Source organism: Pelodiscus sinensis, chromosome 1 (assembly GCF_049634645.1).
Source record: "Pelodiscus sinensis isolate JC-2024 chromosome 1, ASM4963464v1, whole genome shotgun sequence".
In the NCBI taxonomy this organism is placed as follows: Eukaryota; Metazoa; Chordata; order Testudines; family Trionychidae; genus Pelodiscus; species Pelodiscus sinensis.
The window spans coordinates 62,043,027-62,070,775 of record NC_134711.1 but is presented as its reverse complement, the minus strand read 5'-3'; the positions used below and the strand labels follow the sequence as shown (position 1 = coordinate 62,070,775).

Below are 27,749 nucleotides of genomic sequence, written 5' to 3'. Positions count from 1 at the left end.
GGGGAGATGTGATGGCTCAGTACATAACAGGGAAAAATGCCAGGGAGAGAGAGGAGTAGTGTGGACACAAGAACTATGGCTTTAAACTGGCTATCTAGAAGTTTAGGGCTGAAATTAGGCAAGGATGAAGGTCTGGAACAGCTTTCCAAGGGAATAATGGTGACAAAAAAAAACCTAACTGGCTTCAAGGCTGAGCTTGATAACCTTATGGAGGGGACTGTATAATGAAGCTGCCTAAAAGCATGTAACCAACTTGCAACTACTAGTAGCAAATATCTTCCAACAGCCAATGATGAATATTAGAAGTAGGGAGGTCTCTGAGTGACTACAGAGGATTTTCTCCTGGGGTCAGATGTTGGGTCTTGCCAAAATGCTGAGGAGCCAACTGATTGCCATATGTGGGTTGTAGAAGGAATTTTTGCTTGGATCAGATTGGCAGAGACCATGTGAGGGAAAGGAGCTTGCCTTCCTCTGCAGCTTGAGGCAGGGATCACTTGGTCATTTCAACTAGTGTAAATGGCAGATTCTCTGAAGCCTTTAAATCATGATCTGAGGACTTCAGTAACTCAGCCAGAGGTCCGGGCTCTGTTACAGTCTATTAGAGTTCTTTGAAGGGGTTAACAAACATGCGGACAATGGGGATCCAGTAGATATAGTATACTTGGATTTTCAGAAAGCCTTTGACAAGGTCCCTCACCAAAGGCTCTTGTGTAAATTACATGGCCATGGGATAAGAGGGAAGGTCCTTTCTTGGATTGAGAACTGGTTAAAAGACAGGAAACAAAGGGTAGGAATAAATGGTAAATTTTCAGATTGGAGAGGGGTAACTAGTGGTGTCCCCCAAGGGTCAGTCCTGGGACCAATCCTTTTCAACTTATTCATAAATGATCTGGAGAAAGGGGTAAGCAGTGAGGTAGTAAAGTTTGCAGATGATACAAAATTGTTTAGGATAGTCAAGACAGAAGCAGACTGTGAGGGACTCCAAGAAGTTCTCACCAAACTGAGTGATTGGGCAACAAAATGGCAAATGAAATGTAATGTGCATAAGTGAAAAGTAATGCACATCGGGAAAAATAACCCCAACTATACGTACAGTATGATGGGGGCTAATCTGGCTACGACAAATCAGGAAAGAGATCTTGGAGTTATTGTGGACAGTTCTCTGAAAACTTCCACGCAGTGTGCAGCGGCAGTCAAAAAGGCAAATAGGATGCTAGGAATTATTAGGAAAGGCATAGAAAATAAGACCCAGAATATCTTGCTGCCCCTGTATAAAACTATGGTACGCCCATATCTTGAATACTGTGTACAGATGTGGTCTTCTCACCTCAAAAAAGATATTTTGGCCTTGGAAAGGGTTCAGAAAAGGGCAACTAAAATGATTAGGGGTTTGGAACGGGTCCCATATGAGGAGAGGTTAAAGCGACTGTGACTTTTCAGTTTAGAAAAGAGGAGACTGAGAGGGGATATGATAGAGGTCTATAAAATCATGAGTGGTATGGAGAGGGCCGATAAAGAAAAGTTACTTATTAGTTCCCAGAATAGAAGAACTAGAGGACACCAAATGAAATTAATAGGTAGCAGGTTTAAAACTAATAAAAGAAAGTTCTTCTTCACACAGCGTGTAGTCAACCTGTGGAACTCCTTGCCAGAGGAGGCTGTGAAGGCTAGGACTATAATAGAGTTTAAAGAGAAGCTAGATAATTTCATGGAGGTTAGGTCCATAAAAGGCTATTAGCCAGGGGATAAAATGGTGTCCTTGGCCTCTGTTTGTCAGAGGCTGGAGAGAGATGGCAGGAGACAAATCGCTTGATCATTGTCTTCGGTCCACCCTCTCTGGGGCACTTGGTGCTGGCCACTGTCGGCAGACAGGATACTGGGCTAGAAGGACCTTTGGACTGACCCAGTACGGCCGTTCTTATGTTCTGTGTATGTTCTTACAGGAGAGAGGTTCTGTGGCCTGCGGTATGCAGGTCATCAGACTAGATGATCATAATGGTCCTTTCTGCCCTTAAAGTCTATAAAATAGATTATATCAAAATGCAATTACATTTCAGCTGCCTGTGTCTGAATGCTTTTCCCTCTGATCTGCTCTGTTTTATAGTGTCTTTAGCTTCTAGCACAGTTGGTTTGGCTGGACAAGTTGTCCACACAGAAACCACGGAAGTAGCGCTGACAGCAGATCCCATTGTAGGATTTGGGATACAGCTCCAAGGTAGTGTGTTTGCTACTGAGACCTTGTCTTCTCCACCTCTGATTTCATATATTGAGTGTGACAGCCCAGCAGAAAGGTGAGTCTCTTTCAGATGATTGCTTGTAACTGAATCTTGCTGGGGGTGGTTTGGTTCAGTTGCTTTCAGATTTCTGAGAAATTGTGGGCCATTGCTCAATGGATGGGCAGCATGTAATGAACTCTCTGATCTGATAATAAAAAAGATTATTCTTGTTCAGGAGTAAGACAAATAATAAGCACCACTGTCTTTATCTTGTTGATTCCTTCAACAGCAGTCCAGAGGTTAAGTTAATTAAAAAGGAGAGAATTCGTTTTGAAAAAAAAAATTGAAGTTCAGAGCTAGGAAATTCTTTATAGTGGAGGAAACTGCATCCACCACTGCCAAGTTGTAGTGAAGATCACAACATAGGAAATGCTTGAGTTTTGAATTATTAATTACGTTTTAGGAACATTTCAACTGCACCTGCTTGTTTACAAGTGTATTTGTAATAACATGGTTTCATGCAGAACCACATTGGTTCTATAGTAGATACAGCTGCTAGCTGCCACTGCATAGAATAAGATAATACATCATCCTTTTTAAAGGTTAGATGAGATTTATTTTGTATAATGCGATACTGGTTGCCTGTACATCTGAAGGCTAATTTTTATTATTGTGTATCAAGGTGTGGAGTCCTACAAATAGGAGACAGAGTAATGGCGATAAATGGAATCCCAACAGAAGATAGCACGTTTGAAGAAGCTAATCAGCTTCTCAGAGATTCTTCTATCACCAGCAAGGTCACTTTAGAAATAGAGTTTGATGTTGCAGGTATGAACATACAATCTTTTTTTTTTTTTCCTTGTCAAGACAATATTAGGAAGGATTCCCATGTTCATTTTATTTGATAGGCACATGAGGCTAGAACTTTATTTTCACATGTGCCATTTGTTTGGGAAGCAGCTACTCTTACAGTTGTGTCTTTTTGTGAAGTTCCCATATTGCATGTGGCCCTCCTTAGTGTGCATCACAACCCCAGTGGAAATGACAAATGCCATAGAAAGTTAGTGACAGTTAGTCCCTATTGTTTGTTCTTTGTAAACATATTTCTGTTCAAAGTTAGACTTACAGCTCAGCAGAATATTCCTAAATGTATTATAATCTTTTACAGAGTGTTGTCTGTTAGCAACATGTTTTGCTATGCAGAAAAGTGTTATGTACGCAATAGATTAGTGACAAATTCTTAATGGTCCCATTCTTGAGGTATGGACCAGACAGAATATTAATAGAATTTCATCTTTAAAAACCAACCATATAAATTATATACAAAACTTTAGATTACTATAAGTCAGGAAGATACATAGTTTTCTGTGCATCCTTTATTTTCCCATGGCTCATCACCTTTTTAAAGTTACTGAAGCATAGATAATATAAAACCACAGATTATAAATGGAATATGCACAGCGTATAAACAACATACACCCAAAACACACGAACACACCTGCTATATATCTAATATGTACTTTAAATAAAATATTAAGACATCTCCACTCATTTAGTAACAGCTCCTCAGAAGTCATTTCTGTGTCCATCCTGCAGTGATTTTGCAGGGTTTAATTATTTTATTAATGGAATTTGATGTAATAGTCAGGTTATGCAAAATCCCAGCTAAGGATTGCTACAATTATAATTATGAGTGATATCATAGCATAGAAATTTCCATTAAGGTGTGGCCAGACTATAACATATTATCCGTACATTTTTATACATAGCAAATACAATGTTCAGAATGACACCCTGTTCAAACGTTGAGCAAATATTTAAATCTGTCTGAGGTGACAAATGAAAATGACTTTCATGTTTCAAAATTCCTGTTCCCAATAATTTCTATTGCAAAATTCCCATTGAGTTCACCAGAGTAGAATAAATGGTGGATATGTATTTACATCTCTAAACCACTTCAACATGCTGTTTAATTTATCTGAGACAACAGAAATGCCACAATACAGGACTGGGATATAGTGCTGTGTGTTCAAACTTTCATTGCCTCAGCTGTGCGTTTGTTCCTTTACTTTTCATGAGAAATAAAATGTACTGCTGTTATTTAGGTGATTATTTCAAAAATACACAAAAAAGTGTCTGAAATCATAAGGACATACTTTATGTCTTTTTAGTTAAAAGCTACCCGACAACAGTACATTTGTTCTCGCACACACAAAAGTGCATCTCAGCTGAGATACTGTGGGCTAAGCCGCTGGTAGGCACATGCAGTCTCCATCAGCTGAGATTTAACTGCAGAATAATAGAGTTACAGGACCTTAACTTATGCAGTGACGTTATCATCACTGATGTCAAACATCCTGTGTGTCATGCTCCTTTCAAATCAACTCCTACGTTGTTTTTATGAATGAGTAGATGCAATGTACTACTAATGTGTCCTGTAAATCACCTACTTTTAATTACAGAATCAGTTATACCAAGTAGTGGAACATTTCATGTAAAACTACCAAAGAAGCATAACGTGGAGCTTGGGATCACCATAAGTTGTAAGTAATTATGATTAATTTTAAGCCCATTATTGTAGGTTATTAAATAGCTAAAAGTGTATAATATCCTGGACTGTATTCAGTTTCAATTGAAATACCTCTGTGTGTGCTATTCCCAGCATCTGATATTTAGCAACATGGCATCAACTCTCTGGGTGCTTTAGGGCTGGAGCATCCATGGGGAAAAAATGGTGGGTGCTCAGTACTCACTGATAGCCAATTCTCCCCCTTCTCCCAACACTTTCCACCCATCTGCAGCCTTGCAGCTCTGACCCCTGCACATCAGCACCTCCCACCTCTGCACATCAGCTGTTCCATGAGGTGCAGGAAGCACCAGGAGGAACGGGGAGGAGCGAGAGCAGGTACAATTGGGAGAGGGAATGAGATGGGACAGGAAGAGGAGAGACAAGGTGAGGGCTGGGGGAGCGAGGAGAGAGGAGGAGTGGGAGCAGGGTCTTGGACAGAGCTGGGGAGCCTGGTAAGCAGTGCTATCTTGTATCAAGTTTCTCCTAACTCATTTGTAGTTTCCTTATTATGTTTATAGCTAGTTGAAGAAGCATGGGCAGCTTTACCAAAACTTAAATTTGACTTTTTTAGTAGATACATGCCCCAGTTCAGTAAAGAACTTAAGCAGATGCAGAATCCCAGTGAAGTCATTTTACAAACAGAAGCCAATGAGACTTTGGTACAAGCAAAAGTTATTTTCTGAGAAGGCAAACTTTCTTGCATCAGGGCCAATATTTGCAAAGTTAAGCTCCCAAGTCCTGAAAGTGGCTTCTGTACTCACTTCAGAGGGACTCCTCCTGGTTGAAGGGATCCACACAAGGAGTCATTTGCTGCATCAGAGCCCAAAACTATACTTTTAACAGTGTCAATGCCAGGAGATCAGCAACACTTCAGTGACACACCAAAAGTGGACATGTAGAGGAAAATTTAATTTATTTAAGGAAACTGATTTCAGGTGAAAATAACAATGAGACAAAATGTATTTATTAATTTTTGTAACACTTGGACATTATTTTATATTGAAATAAAAAAATTATTTTTCTATTTTTTTCCCAGCAGCCAGTAAACCTGTGTCTGGGTTGTAATTTGACCTTGTTCAACCTAGCCACAATCCCATTAAAGTTAATGGGTGTTATGCATAGAGCATGGATGCCTGTGATTAATCTGGCCTGATGGGATTTAAAATTTCATTGCATTTTGGCCTTACTTACACTAATAGCTTTATTCAGACTTATGTTTATGCAGAAAGCTTTGTAGGTTTTTTTGTGGGCTTAAATTTATAGTCTCAAAGCTTTTAGCAGCATGACAGATTAAAATTAGTCAAAAGTGCAGTGAAGAATTCAGCGCTATGATTGGCATCTGAAGAACAAATGAGATATACTACTCTAGGCTCAGCTTATGTTCTCATTTGTTATATATGCATATCAAGAATTGTTATACTCAGTACGGAATGTAGTTTGAAGCAAATTAAAATCATAGATCTGTCAGCAGAAGGAGTGGTAAACACATGAAACATTCATACAAATAAAAATAGTGAGCAGTGGTTCTATTTTGCTATCAGGCCTTGGCTCAGTGTTGTTTTCCTGATTGTGTTTGTATTTATATGAAGATGCATATTTTTCTCACTATGTTTGTCTCAGAAAGGTAGTCGTATTAGTCTGTAACTTTAAAAACAACAAGTTGTCTTCTGGCACCGTAGAGACTAACTGATTTAGGGTACGTCTAGACTGTAGAGTTAAACTAAGCACAAGCCAACATTTTTTTCAGAAGAGCAGACGTGTTTTTTTGGCATTCTTGTAAACCTCATTTTGTGAGGAAGAAGGGATGTTCCAAAAAAAGTGGTTTTTTTTCCCACACTTGCCTCAGTGTAGATGGGCCAAATGTTGGAAATGCCTCTTCAGAAAAAAGAAACAGAAAAAGCTACACAAATTGCAGTTTGCAATTTGCGTATCTTTTTTCAGAAGAACTGTGTAGTCTAGACAGAGCCTTAGTCTCAAAGGTGCCCCAGCACTACTTGTCTCTATATTTGGTGTAATATACAGGTTTTAAAGAGTTTATCCTCACCCTGATTAACTAAAATGTTGAACACTTGTTTGATAGCTTTCAGACCCTTTGTAAAGCTTTGTGTTAGTGCTGCTTTTGCTTAGTTTAATACTTTGTTTTCTACCTGATTAACTCAAAAAAGAGCCATTGTGATTTAACAGGGTGAATAGTTTTACACCAAGGATATTTATAGCACATTAATATCAGCATGGCATTTACTAGTATTTTTTATAATGATTTATTTTAAAAAACAAAATGAAAATGGAACAGATCAATGGAAAAATCTGCATGTGCTGTGGGAGTAATTTAATTCTCCATAAAGTTGGCGTTACCAAGCTTAGAGCATAAGTGCTGCATGGGATCAGGTGATATAGTATCCATTTGGGCTAGATGTTGGTAAATACTGCAGGTACTCTGTAGTCACTACTCCTGCAGGCACTCTGATGGGGGTAATTTCTGGTACCTCTTTTTGTTCATATATAAAGGCTCTAGAAGAGCTAGTGGGGTACTCAGTCTGAGATGCCACTTGTATGTAAAGACGTATGTGACATCTTTTCTTTTTCTGTGTCTGGTTTAATTTTGTATCTGGATGAGAAAGCTGATTGATAAGCAATCAAAATAAAATACAGGACTATGTAGCACTTTAAAGACTAACAAGATGGTTTATTAGGTGATGAGCTTTCGTGGGCCAGACCCGCTTCTCAGATCAAATAGTGGAAGAAAATTGTCACAACCATATATACCAAGGATACAATTTAAAAAAAGAACACATATGAAAAGGACAAATCACATTTCAGAACAGAAGGGGAATGGAAGGGAGGAAGGTAAATGTCTGTGAGCTAATGATATTAGAGGTGATAATTGGGGAAGCTATCTTTGTAATGGGTAAGGTAATTAGAGTCTTTGTTCAAACCTAAGCGTAAAGTGTCGAATTTGAGCATGAATGACGGTTCAGAGGATTCTCTTTCAAGTGTATTCTTAAAAGGCTTTTGAAGCAGGATGCAGGTGATTAAGTCGTTGAGACAATGTCCTTTCTGGTTGAAATGGCAAGAAACTGTTTTTTCTTTGTGATCCTGTCTAATATCTGTTTTGTGGGCATTGATCCTTTGGCGAAGTGTCTGAGACGTTTGTCCAATGTACATAGCAGACGGACACTTTCGGCACATGATAGCATAAATTATATTTCTGGATGCGCAGGAATATGTGTTATTGATCTTATAATTCACTTGGTTAGGTCCAATGATGGTATCAGCAGAGTGAATATGTGGACAAAGCTGGCAATGGGGTTTGTTGCAAGGGAAGGTACCAGGATTGGTATTAGTGTGGTATGTCCTGTGGTTGTTGGTAAGACTCATCTTGAGGTTAGGTGGTTGTCTATAGGAGACTATGGGTCTGTTTCCCAGAGCCTCTCGGAGTTTAGTATCCTGTTCCAGTATAGACTGTAGTTTATTGATAATGTGTTGGACAGGTTTAAGTTGGGTGCTGTAGGTGATGACAAGTGGTGTTCTATTGTTGGTTTTCTTAGGTCTGTCTTAAAGTAGATGGTTTCTAGGTATTCGTCTGGCTCTTTCAATTTGCTTTTTTATATCTCCGGGTGGATAGCTGAGGTTTATAAATGCTTGGTAGAGATCCTGAAGTTTCTGGTCTCTGTCAGTGGGATTAGAGCAGATGCGGTTGTATAGGAGGGCTTGGCTATAGATGATGGATCGTATGGTGTGTTCTGGGTGGGAGCTGGAAGCATGTAGGAAATGGATCTCTTGTGTAGAGTGGTCCAGGCTGAGATTGATGGTGGGGTGTAGGTTGTTAACCCTACCATCAATCTCAGCCTGGACCACTCTACATGAGAGATCCATTTCCTGGACACCACAGTACAAATCAGCAATGGAAAATTAGACACCACTCTCTACAGAAAACCCACTGACTCGTACAGTTACCTATATGAAGAATTCATATGCATACTTGTAAACCAAACTACTAGCTTTCACACAACCCTAGTATCAGCTCTCTCTCTAAATAATGGGTGTGTCAGATGCTGCTCTAACGCCCACCAGTTTATTCTCTTGACCTCCCAGAAGAAGATCTTTTCAGAGTTCCTCAAAATTATTTAAAGGGGTAGAAATTCCCTTAGCATTCTCCTACTGCCTGTGAAAGGCCTATTTTCCATTAATATTAATATGCTTGGATCAAGAATCTAGCCCATAGTCTGTCAAGATAAGTGAGTATATCTTTTGTACCGCAGTTAGCACCAGTTTCATACCCAATTAACTGCTGCTGGAAATCAGAACTTCTCAATATTTTAACCAGGCCACAGAAAAAAGAACTGTGTAAATAACTAATTTTTTGGTTCAGGAGCTGAACTAAAAACTGGGGGTAGAAGGGATTCATTTCAGGTTGACCCAAAAAGAAATAGTTTCTTTTTTTTCCCCAGCAAAACAAGAGTTGAAAAATTTAGTTTTGGATCCAACAAAACATTGTGGGACCCAAAGGATCTGGATTTGGGGATTTTTAAATAATTTTTTACTCTATATAAAAATAAAATTGAAACAAAATGTGAAATAAGTAATTTAAATTTGAAAAATTAAAATAATTTTTTTTAAACATTCTGAGATTTTTGTTTCCAGTCAGGATAATTTGGTGAATTCAACTGACCTGAATTTGCATTTTTTGGCAAACAATTTTTATCCATTTTTTCCCAGCTTTAATGGGACCACATATGACACGACAGTATGCTAGGCAATATCAGGGGTTTTTTTTCCTCCAACAGAGCTATTTTATGGAAATTAATAAAGAGGTCAGCCCTCCGTAATTATAAGGCATTTAAATTTGATTTAATTTATTTGCCATCTAGATGGATTTTTTGAGACACAAGCTACTTTCATGGGCACATATTTTCAAAATACATCGAAGGGGTCAGAAAGATATATTTGCTAACAAAAATTTATTTTCTTACGTTCTGTATATCAAACACCAAAACATTGTGACAAAGCTTCTCCTCAACCTTGGTGGGTTCTGTGCTTTCGGGCAGATTACTTGCCTCAGAGGCTCACAGCAGCCCTTCATTTAGACACTAGCTTGCTGTTTGTTGAACTACTCTCAACATTGGCCAACATGGGAAAAGAGGGGAAACCAAACTTCATAGTCTCTGTGGCCCCTCCCAGTGGTATAGAATAGGACAAACTCTTGTACCAGAGCCAATCTCTTTTTAGTATTGAAAGGGGGGGTTGGTGGTAGAGGAAACCTAGCCCCACCCTCTACTCTGAGTTCTAGCCCAAGGACCCTGTGATAGCAGCTGCCTGTAAGGTCTCTATGGCTGTGTCCAGACTCAGGGTTTTTTTTTTCGAAAAAAGTAGCCTTTTTTCGAAAAAACTTCACCTGCGTCTAGACTGCAGCCGCGTTCTTTCGAAATTAAATCGAAAGAATGCGGCTTTTCTTTCGACGGTGGTAAACCTAATTCCATGAGGAAGAACGCCTTCTTTCGAAAGTGCTCTTTCGAAAGAAGGCGTTCTTGAAAGCAAACAGGCTTTTTAGAAAGAGAGCATCCAGACTCACTGGGTGCTTTCTTTCGAAAAAGTGGCTTGCTTTTTCGAAAGTTCCGCGTGCAGTCTAGACGCTCTCTTTCAAAAGAGGCTCTTTCGAAAGTATCTTTCGAAAGAGGCTTGCAGTCTAGACATAGCCTATAATATCTGCATTACAGCTCCCTGGTCCAGTGCCCCACAGCCTTTCCAAACACCTTCCTTAAGCACAGGTTCTTCCTCCTTGTACTTAGTTGCACTTTCTCTTCCCAGACTCTACACAACACTTTTTGTCATCAGCTCCTTTCTCACACACTGAGCAAACAGAAGGGAAGCCTTTTAAAACCAGACTCAACTTAATTAGGGTCTTAATTGGTCCCCAGGTGTTCTGATTAGTCTGGCTCCTTTGAGTCTGGAAGCCTCCTAATTGGTTCCAGGTGTTTTAATTGGCCTGATGGCTCTGATTCTGACAGGTTCTTGCTGGCTCTGGAGCAGCCGTTGTTAGCCTACTCTGGGAACAGGGACCTATTTAATCTAGAGCTAATATAGTTCCCTTCTATAATTCTCTGGATGCATCTGCCTCATCCTCTCACAAAGCCTCCCTCTTCTGCTCAACACCATAGAGTTTGGCAATTGGGGTTGTCAGGCAATGCACTCGCATCAGCATTGCCATGGCAGTTTCTGGCCAAGTACCGTGTGGTGAATTGAAAAGGTTGCAGTGACAGAAACCATCTTGTCACCCTCACATTTTTCTCTTTGTTCCACTGCATCGACTGGGGTGCATGGTCAGTCACAAGGGTTAATCATTAGCCCAGTAGGTAGTAATGGAGTCTCTCCATAGCCCACTTAATGGTGAGGCATTCCCTCCCAACCACAGCATATTGCTGCTCTTTTGGGAGGAGTTTTTTACTGAGGTCGAGGCCTCGGTGTCTTCATCTCTGGCATCTGCGATAGGACAGCTCCCAGTCCTACCTCGGATGCATCTGTCTGTAGAATAAACTCTCTGATAAAGCCTGGAGCTATCAGTACAGCATTACTGAAGTACAGAATTACTGCAGAGGGCGCTACACAATTCTATAAATGCTTTCTCTGCTACATCAGTCCACTTCACTATGTCAGGAACCCGGGCTTTTATCAGGTCTGTCAGGGGCTTGCTCTGGTAAAGAAGTGGAGGATAAATCATCTGTAGCACCCTACCATACCCAGGAATGCTCAGGCTTGTTTGTTTTAATTGGGCTGGGGCCAATTTTGAGGGACCTCCAGCTTGTTTACTTGGGGTTTCACTGGTCTCTGTTGCATCTGCCTGTTTGGAGGCATTAGAATGGGGATCAGGCTCGGGTGCCTCCCCATCCAGGGCAGCCTCCTTCTCTGCCACCCAGGTCTGCCTGCTAATGAGAAGAGCCTTCTGGTTGTGGGTCAGAATTTGGGTTTCCAAGGCCATAGCTGCTCTTCTTTCCCTTTTTGTTTTTCATGACCTCTAGGTGGTGAGGAACAAATCTGGGAATATTTTGGAAAGAATTGGGTGTTGACGGTCTACTGTGGACACGTCACTAACCTTTTGAGTTCAAGCCAAGTTGGAACCTCAGCTGCAATTGTCTAGACTTGACTGGGCACTAAGATGAAAAAAACATGTTTGCTGGAAACATTTTTGAAAAAAAAAGTTCATGGATGTGATAGTGACCACAGCCTGTGTGTTTCATGTTTGCGCTGGGATGTGAAAGCAGGTGTAGATTGTGATTTTGTTACAGCTGCAGTGATGATAGAACCATTGCATTATTGATTCCCATCAATTTCATGGAGGGCTTTTTTTCCTTTTTCTGGTGTTAGTAGTAATATCATAGTAGCATTTGGGGTGCGTGTACATAGCCCAGATCAGGGAGCTCCTAGCCCAACTCAACAAACTCAGCTCACAGAGCTCTTGGTACCACTCTGGCACCAGACATTGTGCATCAGGCTGGAGTTCAGACTCTAAGGTCTAGGGAGGGGAGAGGGCTTTCACGGTTTCAAAGCACTTTGCGTCAGGGATTTGACCTTCTCCATAAACATCTGCCCTAAATCTGGCCAAATTATTAGTCTTTGAAAATTTGCACATGTATAGTACAGATTTCCACAGCTAGGGTTGGTCCACATAGATTATGACACTCTACTACTGCTGTCCGTTACTCCTTTATCTCAAGTGGCAGAGGTCTTTATTGTGGAGCTAAGGGGTCCAGCCTGCTGATGGCCAATGTAGGTGTGAATATAAATGCTACATATTAGATTTATTTTCAGTTTGTGTTTTTTAAACGTAGGAAATTATACACACAAAAAGAACATTAAGGTTGCAAAGTCACTATTCAAAAGTCAGGAAATGCCTCCTGTGCATACGTATTATGATACAGTCTTTAATTATATGATCACATACTGTTTTTTCCCCACAAGTCAGAGTTGCTCTGGAGATTAATCAGGTTTGTGAAGGAGATTGTCTGTAGTATCCCTGCTTCATTTGGGAGGTTGGATAATGTGTAGTGACTGAGGCAGTGAATTGCAGGAAGAGAGCAGAGATAGTCTCATAGTGCAGTTGATTCTATCCTGGCCTTTGTCACACCATTCCTATGTGATACTGGGCAAGTCACTTAAGCCAAACTTCTCACAGGTGGTCAAATATACAATGTAATTATTTTATACTGTGACCACTATTTCCTAGACTACAAACTTCTGCAAACATTGCTTTATCAGCCATGTCTCAGGATATAATACGGTGTGATTTGTGACCAGCATAGCTGTACCACAAAAGCCCCTTGTATAGAGAGTAATATCAGCAAAACTGAGCTTTTACAAGAATAGGTTTGTGTGAGGGTAAGGGGTAGGTCCTGGAATAAGCTATTCTGGCAAAAGCATAGTTTTGCCTGGTGTAAGCTGCATCCACACTAGACTCACTTTGCTGATATAGTAGTATAGCTTATATAGCTAGCTATAACAGCAAAGCCCTCTGAGTGTAGGCCTGGCCTCAATCATAATGCATCTGTTAGGGATGTTAAATTTAGATTAATTGGCTAATCGAATAGTCGATGCATATGTACAAGGGGACTAAATTAAGTTGCATAGGCAACCTTAGTATGGCATTATCTAACTCTTGGCTGCTGGGTTTTGTATTTTTATTTTATTTTTGTTTTTGTATGAGTAATTTATAAATGTATGTTTTGTGGCTACATACAAAGGGTATATGTATGTGTCTAACAAGTATATATGTGTGTGTTCTTTATTACAGCACCATCCAGTAGAAAACCAGGAGACCCCCTTGTTATTTCTGATATCAAGAAAGGAAGTGTTGCTCACAGGTGAGCTCTTTCACACTTCCCAAAAAAGTCTATTGCCTTCAGCTTGAGCCCTCTTATGTGTAAATTCTCTGCACATAATCTCTCTTACATGAGTTCTATGGTACATCAAGTTTCCAAATCGAATCATTTTACTGAGAAATAAATAATCTGTTTTTAATCATAACTCGTTTAAACTAAGATTGTCATCCAAAATCAAGATGGAAAAGTTATATTAAGTATTTTTTAATCATTAAAAATCCATTTGAATGGTACATTAGAATTAACATTTCTTTAAATAGAATATTTAAATGTCACTAATTAATCATGTAATGTTGTTCATTTCTTAACAGAACTGGAACACTGGAACTTGGTGATAAACTGCTTGCCATAGATAACATTCGACTGGACAACTGCTCGATGGAAGATGCCGTTCAGATCCTTCAACACTGTGAGGACCTTGTAAAACTAAAGATTCGCAAAGATGAAGATAACTCCGGTATGTATGGTGATGTAGATACAGGTTTATATGCATTTTCACATCTCTTAGAGCATAAAATTGTTATTTTATGGATAGAGAGCAGTTAGAAAATGTGTTAAATCTGGATTATATTTATTAATGCCAGTTAAAGATGTTCAGAGTAAAAGTATACAATCTAAAGTTGTCTCCTTGGCTGTTGTTAACAAGAGTTTTCCAGTATTAGATAAGAACATAAGAACAGCCATAGTAGGTTAGACCAAAGGTCCATCTAGCCTAGTATCCTGTCTTCTGACAATGGCCAATGGCAGATGCCCCAAAGCGAGTAAACAGAAACAGGTAATCCTCACATGATCCCCCTCCTGTCATTCATTTCTCGACTCTGATAAACAGAGGCTAGGGACACAATTCCTACCCATCCTGGCTAACAAGTATTGATGGACTTAACCTCCATGAATTTATCTAGTTCTTTCTGAATCCTGTTAAAGTCCTGGTCTTCACAACATAATGCTGATTTTTCCCTTTGTGATCATGTGAATCTTCCCTGTCTCAGTAACCGGAGGGGGACACATAAAGTGGAATCCTGACTTAGGGCCTGATCTTGCAACATAAGAACGGCCATAGTGGGTCAGACCATAGGTCCTTCTAGCCCAGTATCCTGTCTTCCAACATTGGCCAATGCCAGGTGCCCCAGACGGAGTGAACAAACAGCCTTTCCTGTCATCCATTTCCAGCCTCTGGCAAACAGAGGGTAGGGTCACCATTTCTACCCATCCTAGCTAGATGCTGAACACTGTGGCCTAAGTAAACAAAAGCTTTTAGGCACTTAACTACCAGTTTTAGGCATTGCTGTGATCCACTTGGCTGTCATCAAACACTCATGGAGTCTGAACTTGGCACAGAAATGGTCAGAATAAAAGTTCTCTAGATGCCATGTGCACTGCTGCCACACTCTAAGCACCTGTGTGCCTAGCTCTTTCCCAAAGCCCAGAGCAACCCACAAACGAGAAGTCAGGTGAAGCAGTGTCTGTCTCACTTATGGGGTTCATTAGCTGCCTACCAGATTGGATTCCATTCAGAATTTGGCTAGAGAAGGAGGTGGTAGAGCAGGTGATGCTTATGTTTAGAGCTGTGGGAGACCCAGGTTCAGTTCCCTGTCTCAGGGGGGAGAAAGGTTGCACAAGCACCTCTCACCTCTTAGGACTCTCATTGGAGAGTCATCGACTACTTAATTATTTAGCCAAAGGGGAACAACTTCAAGTGAAGTGAAAGAGAGACTTTCACAGCAGAATATCCTGTTGCCCAGTGGTTAGAGGTCTCCTCTGAAAGGTGGGAGACACCTGTTCAAAACACTTTTCCCATTATTCAGAGGGAGGATTTGAACCTGGTTCTCCCACCTCCCAGGTGAGCAATAAGCACTTAGCAAAAAGTTATTATGTGGGTGGTAGCAGCAGTGCTACTGGTTAGATCTCCCTGGTCCAGAACCCTGGGGACCTAACCAGTCCCAAAAGAGGGGATTTGCCAGACCAGTGGAGGTCTCTCCCCTCATGGCCTATGCTGCCCCTCTCCCCCCAGGCTAGGACTCCAGCCTGACCTTGCTGCTGCCCCAACCCCCCGGGCCTCTCTAGCTGTCACCCGCTCAGCTGCTGCTGGAGCCGGAGCGCTGCAGCTGGGACCGAAGCTGGAGCTCCTGACTGCCACTCTGGCTACTGCTGGAGCCAGGACTCCACAGCCAGGGATGGGGCTCCTTGGCTGCCACTGCCATGCTCGAACTCCCCAGCCACCGGGGCCAGTACTCTCCACTCTGCTGCCCTCTCCCCTCCCACATGGGGCTCCTGGCTGAGCCACTGGTCCACCCCTACAGCGCTCCTGCCTTGTTGCCAGACCTCCCTGTTCCAGGGCTCTGTGCTCCAGGAACAGGCGTGGTCTGTGCCGTGCCGGACCACGGATGTTGCTAGACTAGAGAGTCCCAGTGTAAGGAGGTACAAGCTGAACCATTATCTCAACATGCTCCTCCTGTTTCCCCCTGTTCTGTATGGAGTGAGTAAGGCCCCAAGCTCATGCTCACAAGGAATTGCTTCAGAAAATGACTTCAGGAGTGAGATCCCCAAATGTGGAACACTAGCTGCCTTCCCACAGCCCAGCCTTAGGTGCTTATCTCCAGGAGAAGAGAGGAGCTTAGAAGGACTCTAGAAGCAGGACAGTCATACCATATAAAGACCACAGAAGGGAGCAAGGGGCCAGAGATGGGAACTGGGACAGCAGCGGACAGAGGTGAAGACAGGGAGAGCTATCTGCTCTGTATTTGAGAGAGTTTGTCTGTCTGTGTATCTGTCTGTCTCCCAACAAAGGGACATACATGGAGAGGTGCTTCTCACCTGGCCCCACGCTACTGTGATGAGAGAGGACTGTGGTTGTCCTCTCTCCCTGAGGCAGCCTACATACTGAACCCCTCATCCCTAGCCCCACCTCAGATTAACGATTTAAATAAAGAAAAACAAAAATTAATTGAGGTAAGGACTCAAACAATGCTGGGTGAATCCTTTAGTATATTCATAAAAGCAAGTCCTTTTTTTTATTGAGAATAGAGTGAGTTCTGCTCAGCGTTTTAATGCCAGAGCAGGTCAGTCCAATTATAATTATTGTTCTTAATTATTTGTATTTTAGTAGCATCCAGGGGAGCTGCAGTCCTGGACGCCATTTGCTAGGTACTATACAGACACCAACAAAAACATGGCCTTGTCCTAGAGCTTACAATCTGATAGCTAAATCTAAATTATACGTTGTAACTGACTCAACCTAGCATCCCACACTATGTAATGTTCTTGTCCTGTAGAGAAATGCCAGCAAGGAAGTTCTTAAATTCTTTTCTACCACTGAAAACATCAAAGAATTGCTTCTGGCCTGATCAATGTTATTGAAGGGCAAACACAGCAGCACCAGTAGGAATTAGCTTTTGAAAAGTTGCCTTTGGTCCAACGAGCTAAATGATCACAAAGCTGAATTGTGTTCTACAATATGTGGTGACTTGGCTCACAGGGTTGGTGATGAGGAACTCATTAAACAAACTTAGAACATTCTCAAACATCCTAATGTGGGATAAGGGAAAGACTGGCCTGGCTGATTGATGTCAGATAGTTATGGCAATCAATAGATCTTGTGGCCCAAAGATACACCAATTAATAGAAGAAAGGGAGGAAACTGCAGACATTGTAGGCAGGTGATTAGGGGGCAGGAGTTTCCATTCTTTAGTGGTCAGAAATTACTTAACAAAATGTTCTTTTCTATAGAAAATGCAAGTTAATTGACACCAAAACAATAATATGTTTACTGAAATGCATCCTTTTCAACAAAACTTTCTTTGAGGCGATTTCTTGTGCACTGGATGGAATTTCTGATCTAAACAAGAGGAGCAGGGCACACCAGAATAACCAATATCACAATGGTCAAGCCCTTGCATTAGTTTTTTCAGAGCAACAACTTGAATCTGAGTCTCTCACATCCCACATGAGTGCTCTAGCCCCAAACTATTACTGGGATGGTCAGTCTGCCTTTTCTTCTCCGTCTCTGGTAATGTTTTGGTTCTGCCCTCATACAGAATAAATATTGAAATCTCAAAAACTTTCACGGGATAAGAAAACTGTTTCCAACCCAGTTCTATTTATAACAGCACTAGATCCTGTCACCTACCTTCTGCTTACCTGTTCTCTCATTTTCCTGCCCCAGTCAAAACTGTAGCTTACTAACCATGCCAATACGGGAAGCACTAAGAACCTAAAATAAGAAATACTGGAAGAGCAGGAGTTAATTTTACATATCCCCCCTTTCAAATTTAAACACCTCTGTAGCCTCTCAGAGGTGGTGTTGTCCTAAAGCAAATCCAGGAATTTTCCTGTTCTTTTCAGTGAAATCAAGATTTTATGCTCAGAAGCAGCATATGTAGTCTTTGGGAAGCTATGTGCATGTTAGATGGTGTATATTTTAGTCTGAACAGGATCCTTACTTACTAGGTTACTTTTGCAAATGAATGTTTCTTAATTTTATGGCTAAATTAATATAATACCTAGAAAATAATTAGGAACCTTTTATTTTATTAGTAAATATTATTAGTAAGTTTTAATTTATTATCCACTCTGTGTAACCAAATCTAGTCAAAGTTAGATGCAAGACAGATTGTAGACATAGTGATCATAATTTGCTATGCAGATTACAGGCAGTCCCCCGGTTACGTACAAGATAGGGACTGTAGGTTTCTTCTTAAGTTGAATCTGTATGTAAGTCGGAACTGGCGTCCAGATTCAGCCGCTGCTGAAACTGACCGCCAGTTCTGACTTACATACAGATTCAACTTAAGAACCCCAAGCGTCCCCAAGTCAGCTGCTGCTGAAACTGATCAGCGGCTGATTCCAGGAAGCCCGGGGCAGAGCAACTCTGCCTCGGGCTTCCTGTAGTCAGCCGCTGGTCAGTTTCAGCAGCAGCTGACTTGGGGACGCCTGGGGCAGAGCAGCTCAGGTGCTGCTGGATTGCTCCAGTAGCGCCACTCCTCGGTGCTACTGGACCAACCCAGCAGCACCCCAGCTGCTCTGCCCCAGGTGTCCTGATTCATCTGCTGCTGAAACTGACCAGCAGCGGCTGAATCAGGACGCCTGGGGCAGAGCAGCTGGGGTGCTGCCGGGTTGGTCCAGTAGTGCCCAGAGCGGCGCTGCGGGACCAACCGGCAGCGCCCCAGCTGCTCTGCCCCAGGGTCCACAACAAAAGCCTGGTCTGCTGGGGGGGAGAGGGCGCACTAGCTGCGCCCCTCCCTCCCCAGCAGACCAGGGAAACGGGGAGTAAAGCCGCAGCGGCAGTGGGGTGCCGCGCCTCTGAGGCTTTGCTCTGGCAAAGCCTCAGAGGCGCAGCACCCCGCCGCGGCTGCGGCTTTGCTCCTGGTGTCCCTGGTCTGCTGGGGACCGCTGCGCTCTGGGCGGTCCCGCTGCCTGCGAGCTCCGGGGCGAGAAAACCCCGTTCGTAAGTGCGGATCCAACATAAGTCGGATCCGCGTAACTCGGGGACTGCCTGTATACTAAAAAAACAAATGAATTGATTCCAGTCTGTATATGTTGTGATTAAAAATTTTGCTTTAAATTTGCTATGAAATATATAAGGAAATCAAAAAGAGACATGAAAAATGATTAGGGTTACCAGATGATTTCAAAAAAATACTGGACACATTTGATCTCAGATGGGGAGGAGGGGTGGCTGGGAGGGGAGCGGGGCTGGCCAGGAGGAGGTTGGGGGAAGCAAGTCTGGCCAGGGGAGATGGGGGAGAATGGCTGGCAGGAAGCAGGGCTGGCCAGGAGGGTATTGGGGGGGAGCGGGGCTGGCCGGGGGGGAACCGGCTGGTAGGGTGGCAGGGCTGTCCGGGAGGGGGTCGAGGGGAGCGGGGCTGGCTGGGAGATACTGGGGGAAGGAACCAGCCAGCAGGGAGCAAGGCTAGCTGGGAGGGGATTGGGGGGAGCAGGGCTGGCCGGTGGAGATTGAGGGGGGGAACCGGCCGATGAGAAGCAGGGCTAACTGGGAGAGCGTCCAGGGGAGTGGAACTGGCTGGGGGGGAAGAGTGGGGGGGAACCGGCCGGTGGGGAGTGCTGCCCGTCCTGCGCACGGTCCCGGCGGGGCACACGGGCGAGTCTGGCCCCAGGGATTCCATCCCACCCCGCCCCCGCCTTGCGTACTGCCTGGCTAGTAGACATGCTCATGCAGTGTGAGCGTATCTAGCAGCCAGGCAGTACGCAACTACGTGCTGATACTCATGATAATAATTAAACTTACTTAATTAGAAAATACCGGACATTTATATGTTCGGTATTTTCTCAATTTATTTCCCAGACAGAAAGCTCAAATACCACTGTCTGGTTCAAAACCGGACACCCGGCAACCCTAAAAATAATGGCAAAAATGTGAAACAAAACCAAGAGGCTGATAGAATTGCCAGGCCACAAAGCAAGGTGGAGGAAGAGCCTGCTCCCGAAAGGAGTGGGGCTTTGGGCAGAAGGGTGGGGCTGGGGAAACCGGGGTGCTCAGAGCATGGCATGTGGCACCTCCCTGCCCTCCCCCTGGATCCTGACAGCCCTCAAACCACCCAGAGCATGCTGCACAGTGCTCCAGTGGTGATTTAAAGGCCCCTGGCTTTGGCCACCACTGCGTCAGTAGCAGTGGTGGCAGCCAGGAGCTCCAGGCCCTTTTGAATTGCTGGGCCTTGCGGCAACTGCTCTCTTTGCCCCCCTTCCTCTGTCAGCAGTCCTGAACAAATCAAAATACCTACCCTAATTTAAATTAATTTGAAGTAAACTTGTTACTTTCACACATTTTTTTTCTCAACTAAGGCTTCATGGTACACCTTAAACTCAATAAAATTGATCATTAATTAGAAGTTCCCTAAGAGAAATAAAGGTTGATTCTTATAGATGAGTAGGCATAGGGTACTCCAAAACAATTGTTATACCACAGGGTATGTCTAGACTACATGCCTCTGCCACAGAGGCATGTAGACTAGGCTACCCGACATAGTCAATGAAGCGGTTATTTAAATAATCCCTGCTTCATTAAAATAAAAATGGCCATTGCTCTGTGCCGGATCAGCTGATTGTCGCACAGCGCGCAAGTCAAGACGTGGATCTGTCAGCAGGGGAAGCCTTTGCCGCCCGATCCTGTAAACCTCGTTTATTTAAACGATTATTTAAATCCCCGCTTCATTGACTATGTCGGGTAGCCTAATCTACATGCCTCTGTTGGCAGAGGCATGTAGTCTAGACATACCCACAGTGTTACACAGAGGGCTTGTCTACATAGGAATGTCCAGAAAAAGTAATCTGAATAAATCCCTCTGCAAAAGCTGATATTCAGTATTAAAGTGGTCTTAATTCAATTTAACTTAATTCATTGTGCAAATTAATTAAACTACACCAAGTTAGGACTCTTTAATTCTGAATGAGGGTTTTACTGTGGTTTAAATCACCCACTTCAAATTCAGACTTTTATTCATTTAGATTCACTTTCCTGGATTTTCCTGCTTAGGCAAGGTATAAGACCTTAATGATTATTTTTAAATTCTTCTTTAGCTCCAACCTTTGTTTCTGTGATGATGTGTTGGGGAGAGGGGTTCTCTCTTCTTCTTCCCTATGACGTTGTTTTAATCATCTCCTTTTACAAATTATTTTTAGACTCTTACCCATAAGAGTTTTTCCAATTTACCTTCTCTTTCTCTTTCATTTGGTTACTTTTTCTTTGTGTGCATTTTTAAACATTCAGCTTGGTTTCATTTAAACCTTTGGCCCTTCTTCAATCTTCTCTTTCACCTATTCCTTCCTTCATCAAACCACTAGTGAAGTGATTAATACCTATACCATAAGGGCTCTCCAGTTGAGTTTCTGCTTCACATTCCAGTCTATATTTAGCAAATATCACTTTGCAAGAGCACAGACAAGTGCTTATATCAGAGACAGTGCAGTAAAGGGACTACAGTGCTTCTATCAAATGCAGAATCAAAGAACTTTTGCAAGTTGCATCAATAGGTGAGAGGCAACAAGGGGAAATTTCACCAAACTTAAGGAAGTCCTAGTATGTCTAGACCTAATTTGATTAAACTTCTTTACAGTGGGGAAACATGCATACTGGAGTCAAAGAAATTATACTTGTTTTTTTCCTGACAACTTTTCACCCTGACGTTTATATCATCATCTTTATTGACCTGAACCTACAGCCTTGAAAAGTCTTTACAAATCTAGGTCTTCTGCTTGGCAGCAAACACAGCTATCTTTATGAACTCAGGCCTGTATTTATCATTTTGTTAAATAGACAGTACTCAGGCTGTCTGAAATAACACTGAAAATAAGTAATGCTGCAATTTTACATCTGTTCTGCTATGTCATTAATTTTCTTAAGTGGAGCTGAAAAAACAAACAGGTAATCGACTGTCCATTCTTGTCATCCCCTAATAGTTGTAAACATTCTGTAGAAATGCAGGACTCTGCTTATCATATGATTAATGCCTGCTTATTCTTACACCACACTTCACTATTGATAACTAGACACGACTGTATTTTGTGAACGCACTGATATACTGCTGCACTCAGTTTCACCCATCATTTGCTAGTTATTTTTTTTAACAGGACAGTTCTTTCTTGAAGGACTGCCCCATTTATGTAGCTCTTTTAAGGCTTGGATTTAAGCATCTCGCCAACATTCTGCAAATGTGCAAACAATGAACCAGTGGATTCTGCAGTTATTTTTGTTGTTAAACTGCCAACAATTTTGTGCAAATTCATCACATGACCATTCATTACTTCCAGCTGGATTTTGAGTGTTGGGTTTTTTTTCCTGTGATTGAGACTTTTCCAAAATCAGGTGGCAGAAAAAGCATATCCAATAGGAGATATGAGAGGGCCAGAAGCTATTTAACAGGTCTCACAGCTAGGAATCAAATGTACATGCTAGAACTGAAAGGCATATAGACCAGCAGTGATTCTTTCCTGAGTACCTACTAATTCATCTCTCAACACAAGCTTTTACTTTTCTTTCGTGATACAATGCCTATTGTTTGTTTAAACCTATAGTAGGAAGCTAGATAACAGAGAATTAGATGGAGATTCAAGACAGTAAGTTTCTAGCAAAGCAGAGATACACAAAATAGCTTGAAAGGTAATATCATTTCACTTAATATAATAGAGTGCATTGTTCAGTGTTAGAAGAAAGCTACTCGCTCCATGGACCTTTGCCATTGACACACATTTCCTTTTCATTTTAAAACTGTATGACCTAAATGAGCAGAACATTTAAAAATTCTGGCCTGTCACCATTTAGTTCTGGTCATGTTTGCTGAATATGCGCCACAAGGGTTATCAGTGCCTACTGAGCCATTTCAAAATGTCATTACCCACAGATCTGAGAATGTGTGCTTGACAGGCCAAACATACTTGGTGAACACCAATATCTTTAAAAGGGCAAATGACCATTTGTTATTTTGGTTTTCAGATAATCTGAGGTTTTAAGATTTAATCATTCCTCTGACAAATTGTAAGCATTACAGTTGATTGCTCTCTTGTTGCGACACCTTTGGGTAAATTGTAGAGAACTACATTTTTGGTCACCCACTAAAATTTTCCTCTTCATTCCCTGATGACTCTGTGCTAAGACAAAAAAATGCAATACAAAAGATTTCATGAAAATGACCATAGTCCATTTATTGCTTAGCTTGATGTTTGTTGATACAAAGAAGCCAGGAATTATTTTTAATTATGTCAATATTTGAGGCTCAAAACATGCACTTAGAAAACACTGAGCTGATATTAGATTTTTCTTTAAATAAAATAAATAAGTGTTGATCAGCTCAAAGAAACATTTTGTCAGTTAAGACTGTGATGCCCTCAAACTCCTCCCTGTTTTAACCCTTCTACTGTCTACTCCAATTAACAGAAAAATCATTGTGGTCCTCCCCCCAGCAAAGTGTCTCCTCCCTACTAATTAACCTTGATATTATATTTTTATAGAATAAATACACATCAAGAATTTAAAACTTAAAGATCAAACCCCGGTTCCACTGACATAATGGGAGATCTGCCATTGTCTACAGTGGGACTGGTTTTTGGTCGTAAAAGGAAAATGAATGAGAGGTTCTCTTATTTTTGTTTCATGAAATAAACTAGTGGAAAAGTGAATAAAAACTGTAATCCTTTGAGGATGCTGTGTCTGATTTCCAGTCACTTGTCTGAATGTGTTATTCTTTTCATTCCTTCTTTCATAAGAAACCAATTGCGTCCTCTTGGCATTTATTGCAGATGAACAGGAGAGTTCTGGAGCAATTATTTACACGGTAGAGCTCAAGCGTTATGGTGGTCCACTTGGGATCACAATTTCTGGTACAGAAGAGCCCTTTGATCCAATAATCATCTCAAGTCTTACCAAAGGTGGACTCGCTGAAAGGTAAATATGAAACAGTTATTAGTATCACTTCTGCTTATGAAGTTCATTTCTTCCTTCATTCACATGGACATACTAGATTTTTCTTGCTTAAGAATGTGTTGATTTTCCCAACATCTTTGAAAAAAGATAAACTATCAGTAACCACTCTTTGTCATTGTTTTATGTCTCCTGTAATTTTGCCAAACTCTGCAGTATCATGGATATTGTATCAGGATGTTATTGAACCTACAGCAGGATTTTCTTAGAGTGATAAGGACTGCTGACCTTGTTGTAAATCACCTAAGAAAGCTCTGCCAACCAGATTCCTCCGTCACATGAAGGTTTTATGAACTTCTTTTGAAAAGTGGAATAATTAAAAAACGAGTGTGTGTGTGTGTGTGTGTGTGTGTGTAAAAATATAAAATACACACATATTGTATATTGTACATACATATACACACAGTCTGCATTTGTTTATGGGTTATACATGTGTGTAGTGACACCATTAAAAGATTGGAAATTAGTTCACATTAATTAAGGATGTTAAACATTCCCTACAGTAAGTGCTGTACAGGGAATAATGCAAACATTGAAGTTACCTTATCTATTTCTAGAATTGGCATGTTTTAAGGGTAGTTACTATGTATCTGCATATTATATCCAGAGCGTATAGATATTTGAGCAATGCATCTTATTGAAACATTCCAAAATCTAGTGAACAAGCCAGTTTCCAGTAATACTTAGTTTTAATGCAAGTTATACATTTACTATTTTGTAAGAACAGTATTAAATGTAATAGCTTTATGGAAATATTATTTATTTAATGGTGTTCAAACCCATAACCATCTCATAGATGTTCAGAATCTGTGTGAAATGACAGGGTGATTTTAGGTCAAGATTTTTAAAAGGAAATTTCAGGTGCCTAACTTGAGATGTCTGAACAGAGCCTGATTTTTAGGCATATCTGAGCACCCACCCTCTGACCGTCAGGCCCCTTTAAGGTGTCCCAAGTTGGGGACACAAAATCACTGGTCATTTTTCAAAACCTTGGCCTTATGTCCTGATGAGAAGGTGGTCCAGTACAATATAGTCATTGTAACCAAAACCTTTGACAGAAGGGTCAAGAAATGAATGAAACATAGAAGCAAATATATACATGGGGAATGAACCATGTGCAACCTTAGTGGCAAATGTACTGATAAAAAGTAGTTCCAATAATAATACCTCACATGTGAAATTAAAAGAAACAATTGAAAATAACTTGCGTATCTCAAGATATATGCTAAGAAATTGGCTTTGCTTGGGGTTTTTTCTGTTGATCTTTTCAGTGTTTTATTTCTAATACTTTAGGACAGGTGCAATTCACATAGGAGACCGCATCCTAGCAATAAATAGCAGCAGTCTGAAAGGAAAACCTTTGAGTGAAGCCATACATTTGTTACAGATGGCAGGAGAGACTGTCACCTTGAAAATCAAGAAGCAGACAGATGGTGAGTATGGCTAGAATTACATTTATGCTCTTGAAGCAATGTATTGCTACATCTTAAAGAACATTTGAACATGTATGTACCCTGGGAAGTTTCTTGTCCAAAGGGAAAGGAAGGTCAAGTACCTTTTTAGTTTGCAATGAGGCTATAATCATTTTGTTTTTAAACCCTATTTAGCTGCAAGCCCCAAGAAATTTTCCGTATCTGGTCACTTAAGTGAACTGAGTGATGCTGAAGATGAAAGCTCTTCTACACAGAAACCAGGCAAACTTTCAGACATTTATTCTACTACCGTTCCAAGTGTGGACAGCGCAGTAGAATCCTGGGATGGATCTGGTATTGATACCAACTTTGGAAACCAAGGTACAAGAAATAGTTTCAACCACCACCTAACAGGGAAGTGATTAGATGTATGAATCACCTTTCCCCACATTAGAGAAAATGTTACCCATCAACTTTCAACTTTGTACTTCACAGTGTGCATGTCTCATTTCAACCACAAACCTTGATAGCTGGTGTTATTTCTTATACTCATGCGGCCTTGAATTCAATCTTTCATGGCATTATGATGGGTTGTGAGGCATTTATCAATATATTAACAAGCTTACGTTAGCTTTACAAATGTCTGAATGGCCCAATCCATAGTTTGTCCACAGCTAAATGAGTTTACCCTTCAAGATTAGATTAATACAGGGCACAAAACACACTGAAGATGCTCATTAATTTGAGCATCTGAGGCCCATTCTCATTTGTTTTAAGATTACTATAATGAAGATGTATTGTAAATTGCTAAAGGAGAACACAAGAGATTATTCAGTGATTTGTTACTCTTTTGTTTCTTCCATCATTCCCATGACATTAGAGTCAGACTTTCAGCCCTCAAAGTAATCACTGTATTTAAAGAGATTATTTAATTAAAGAAGTAACTGGCTTTGTATTACCCTCTAACTTCTATAGCTATATTTGCCTGTTTACTTAATATAAGTATATAGGTTTGGGGGTTATAGAAAATGTAAGAAGTTCTTTAATACTCTGGTTTACAAAAGAAGAAAGAGGCTTTCAAACATCTTTATAAGTTTTCTTTGACTGTATTATAAATGACTATTTCTGTACTATCACTGGTGTGCACTGGTACATCTTTTCACAGACAGATCCCCTAGCCCAAAGAGAATTTTCTTCCTCCCCTGTGGTTTCATAAAATTGTTCAGTTGCGTCTTCATCTTTACATTTCTATCAAGGGTTTCTGGGGCATGGGCAGTCAGATCAGTTGGTCTGCTGTGTTTTGCCCAGTAGAGAGAATTGGGACAGGACGTTGCCTTTGATAGACTGAAATCTTTGCTGATTACGTTAGCTGTGTATGTTTAATTAATCTATGTTTGGCTTAATGAAGCACTTGTCATTTTCTCTCTAACAATTTTCGTTGACGCCTGTCTAATAGTATTAGGGCAAGAAGTAGCTGATGTAACTATTGATTGCTGGTTTTTCTTGTACTTAATTTTTATATATTTATGCTCTTATTGTGCATAACCTAGCCGTAATTCTCTGTTGTACAAAAGGGTCTCTTGCCATTAGCTCATAACCCCTCTTTTCTGTATTTTGTAGTTAATTTATTACAGGTTAGACCTCCCTCGTCTGGCACCCTCGGGACTTGACCGGTTCTGATTGAGTGGATTTGCCAGACCAGCGGAGGTCCTTCCCAACATGGCCAATGCTGAATTCCTGCCCCATGTTAGGGATCCAGCCTGGCACTACTGCCAGTTCTCTAGCTACTGCTGCCTGACCCTGAGTTCTACCGCTGGGGCCAGAGATCTGCAGCCACTGCCCGACCCCAAGGACCACAGTTGGGGCTGGAGCTCTGCAGCCACTGCTGGACCTGAGCTCCGCGACTGGGGCTGGAGCTCCCTGGCTGCAGCTGGGGCCGGAGCTCTGCAGCCACAGGGGGCAGAACTCTCCGCTGTGACACCCTCTGTGTCCCCCCCACCCCACATGGGGCTCTCAGCTGAGTTGCCGACATCCCCTCCTCCCCCCCCCCCCCTGCACTCCTGAACCACAACTTGACCTCCCTATACCTGGGCTCTGTGGTCCAGGAACCATGGATGTTGCCAGACCAGAGAGTCCTGGTTAAGGGAGGTACAACCTGTATTACATTTCCATTTTCTTTGGAAAAAAAATATGATACTGCTACTCAAGCCAAATTCACCCCATTGACTTCACTGAAATTACAGTAGGGAT

General features: G+C 41.5%; 1 protein-coding gene across 17 annotated transcripts in view; it reads left to right on the top strand.

Moving 5' to 3' along the window:
* Positions 1 to 27,749, top strand: part of GRIP1 (glutamate receptor interacting protein 1) — a 511,591-nt gene that overhangs the window by 459,755 nt on the left and 24,087 nt on the right. For 9 of the 17 annotated variants that reach the window (XM_075931263.1, XM_075931307.1, XM_075931276.1 and 6 more), the window contains 8 exons: positions 2,105 to 2,291; positions 2,899 to 3,044; positions 4,679 to 4,759; positions 13,571 to 13,640; positions 13,970 to 14,115; positions 23,874 to 24,051; positions 25,381 to 25,520; positions 25,695 to 25,880. In XM_075931263.1, coding sequence (XP_075787378.1) covers positions 2,105 to 2,291; positions 2,899 to 3,044; positions 4,679 to 4,759; positions 13,571 to 13,640; positions 13,970 to 14,115; positions 23,874 to 24,051; positions 25,381 to 25,520; positions 25,695 to 25,880 — 1,134 coding nt within the window. The remainder of the gene's footprint in view (positions 1 to 2,104; positions 2,292 to 2,898; positions 3,045 to 4,678; positions 4,760 to 13,570; positions 13,641 to 13,969; positions 14,116 to 23,873; positions 24,052 to 25,380; positions 25,521 to 25,694; positions 25,881 to 27,749) is intronic. The other 8 variants (XM_075931244.1, XM_075931239.1, XM_075931300.1 and 5 more) reach the window with 1 other exon arrangement.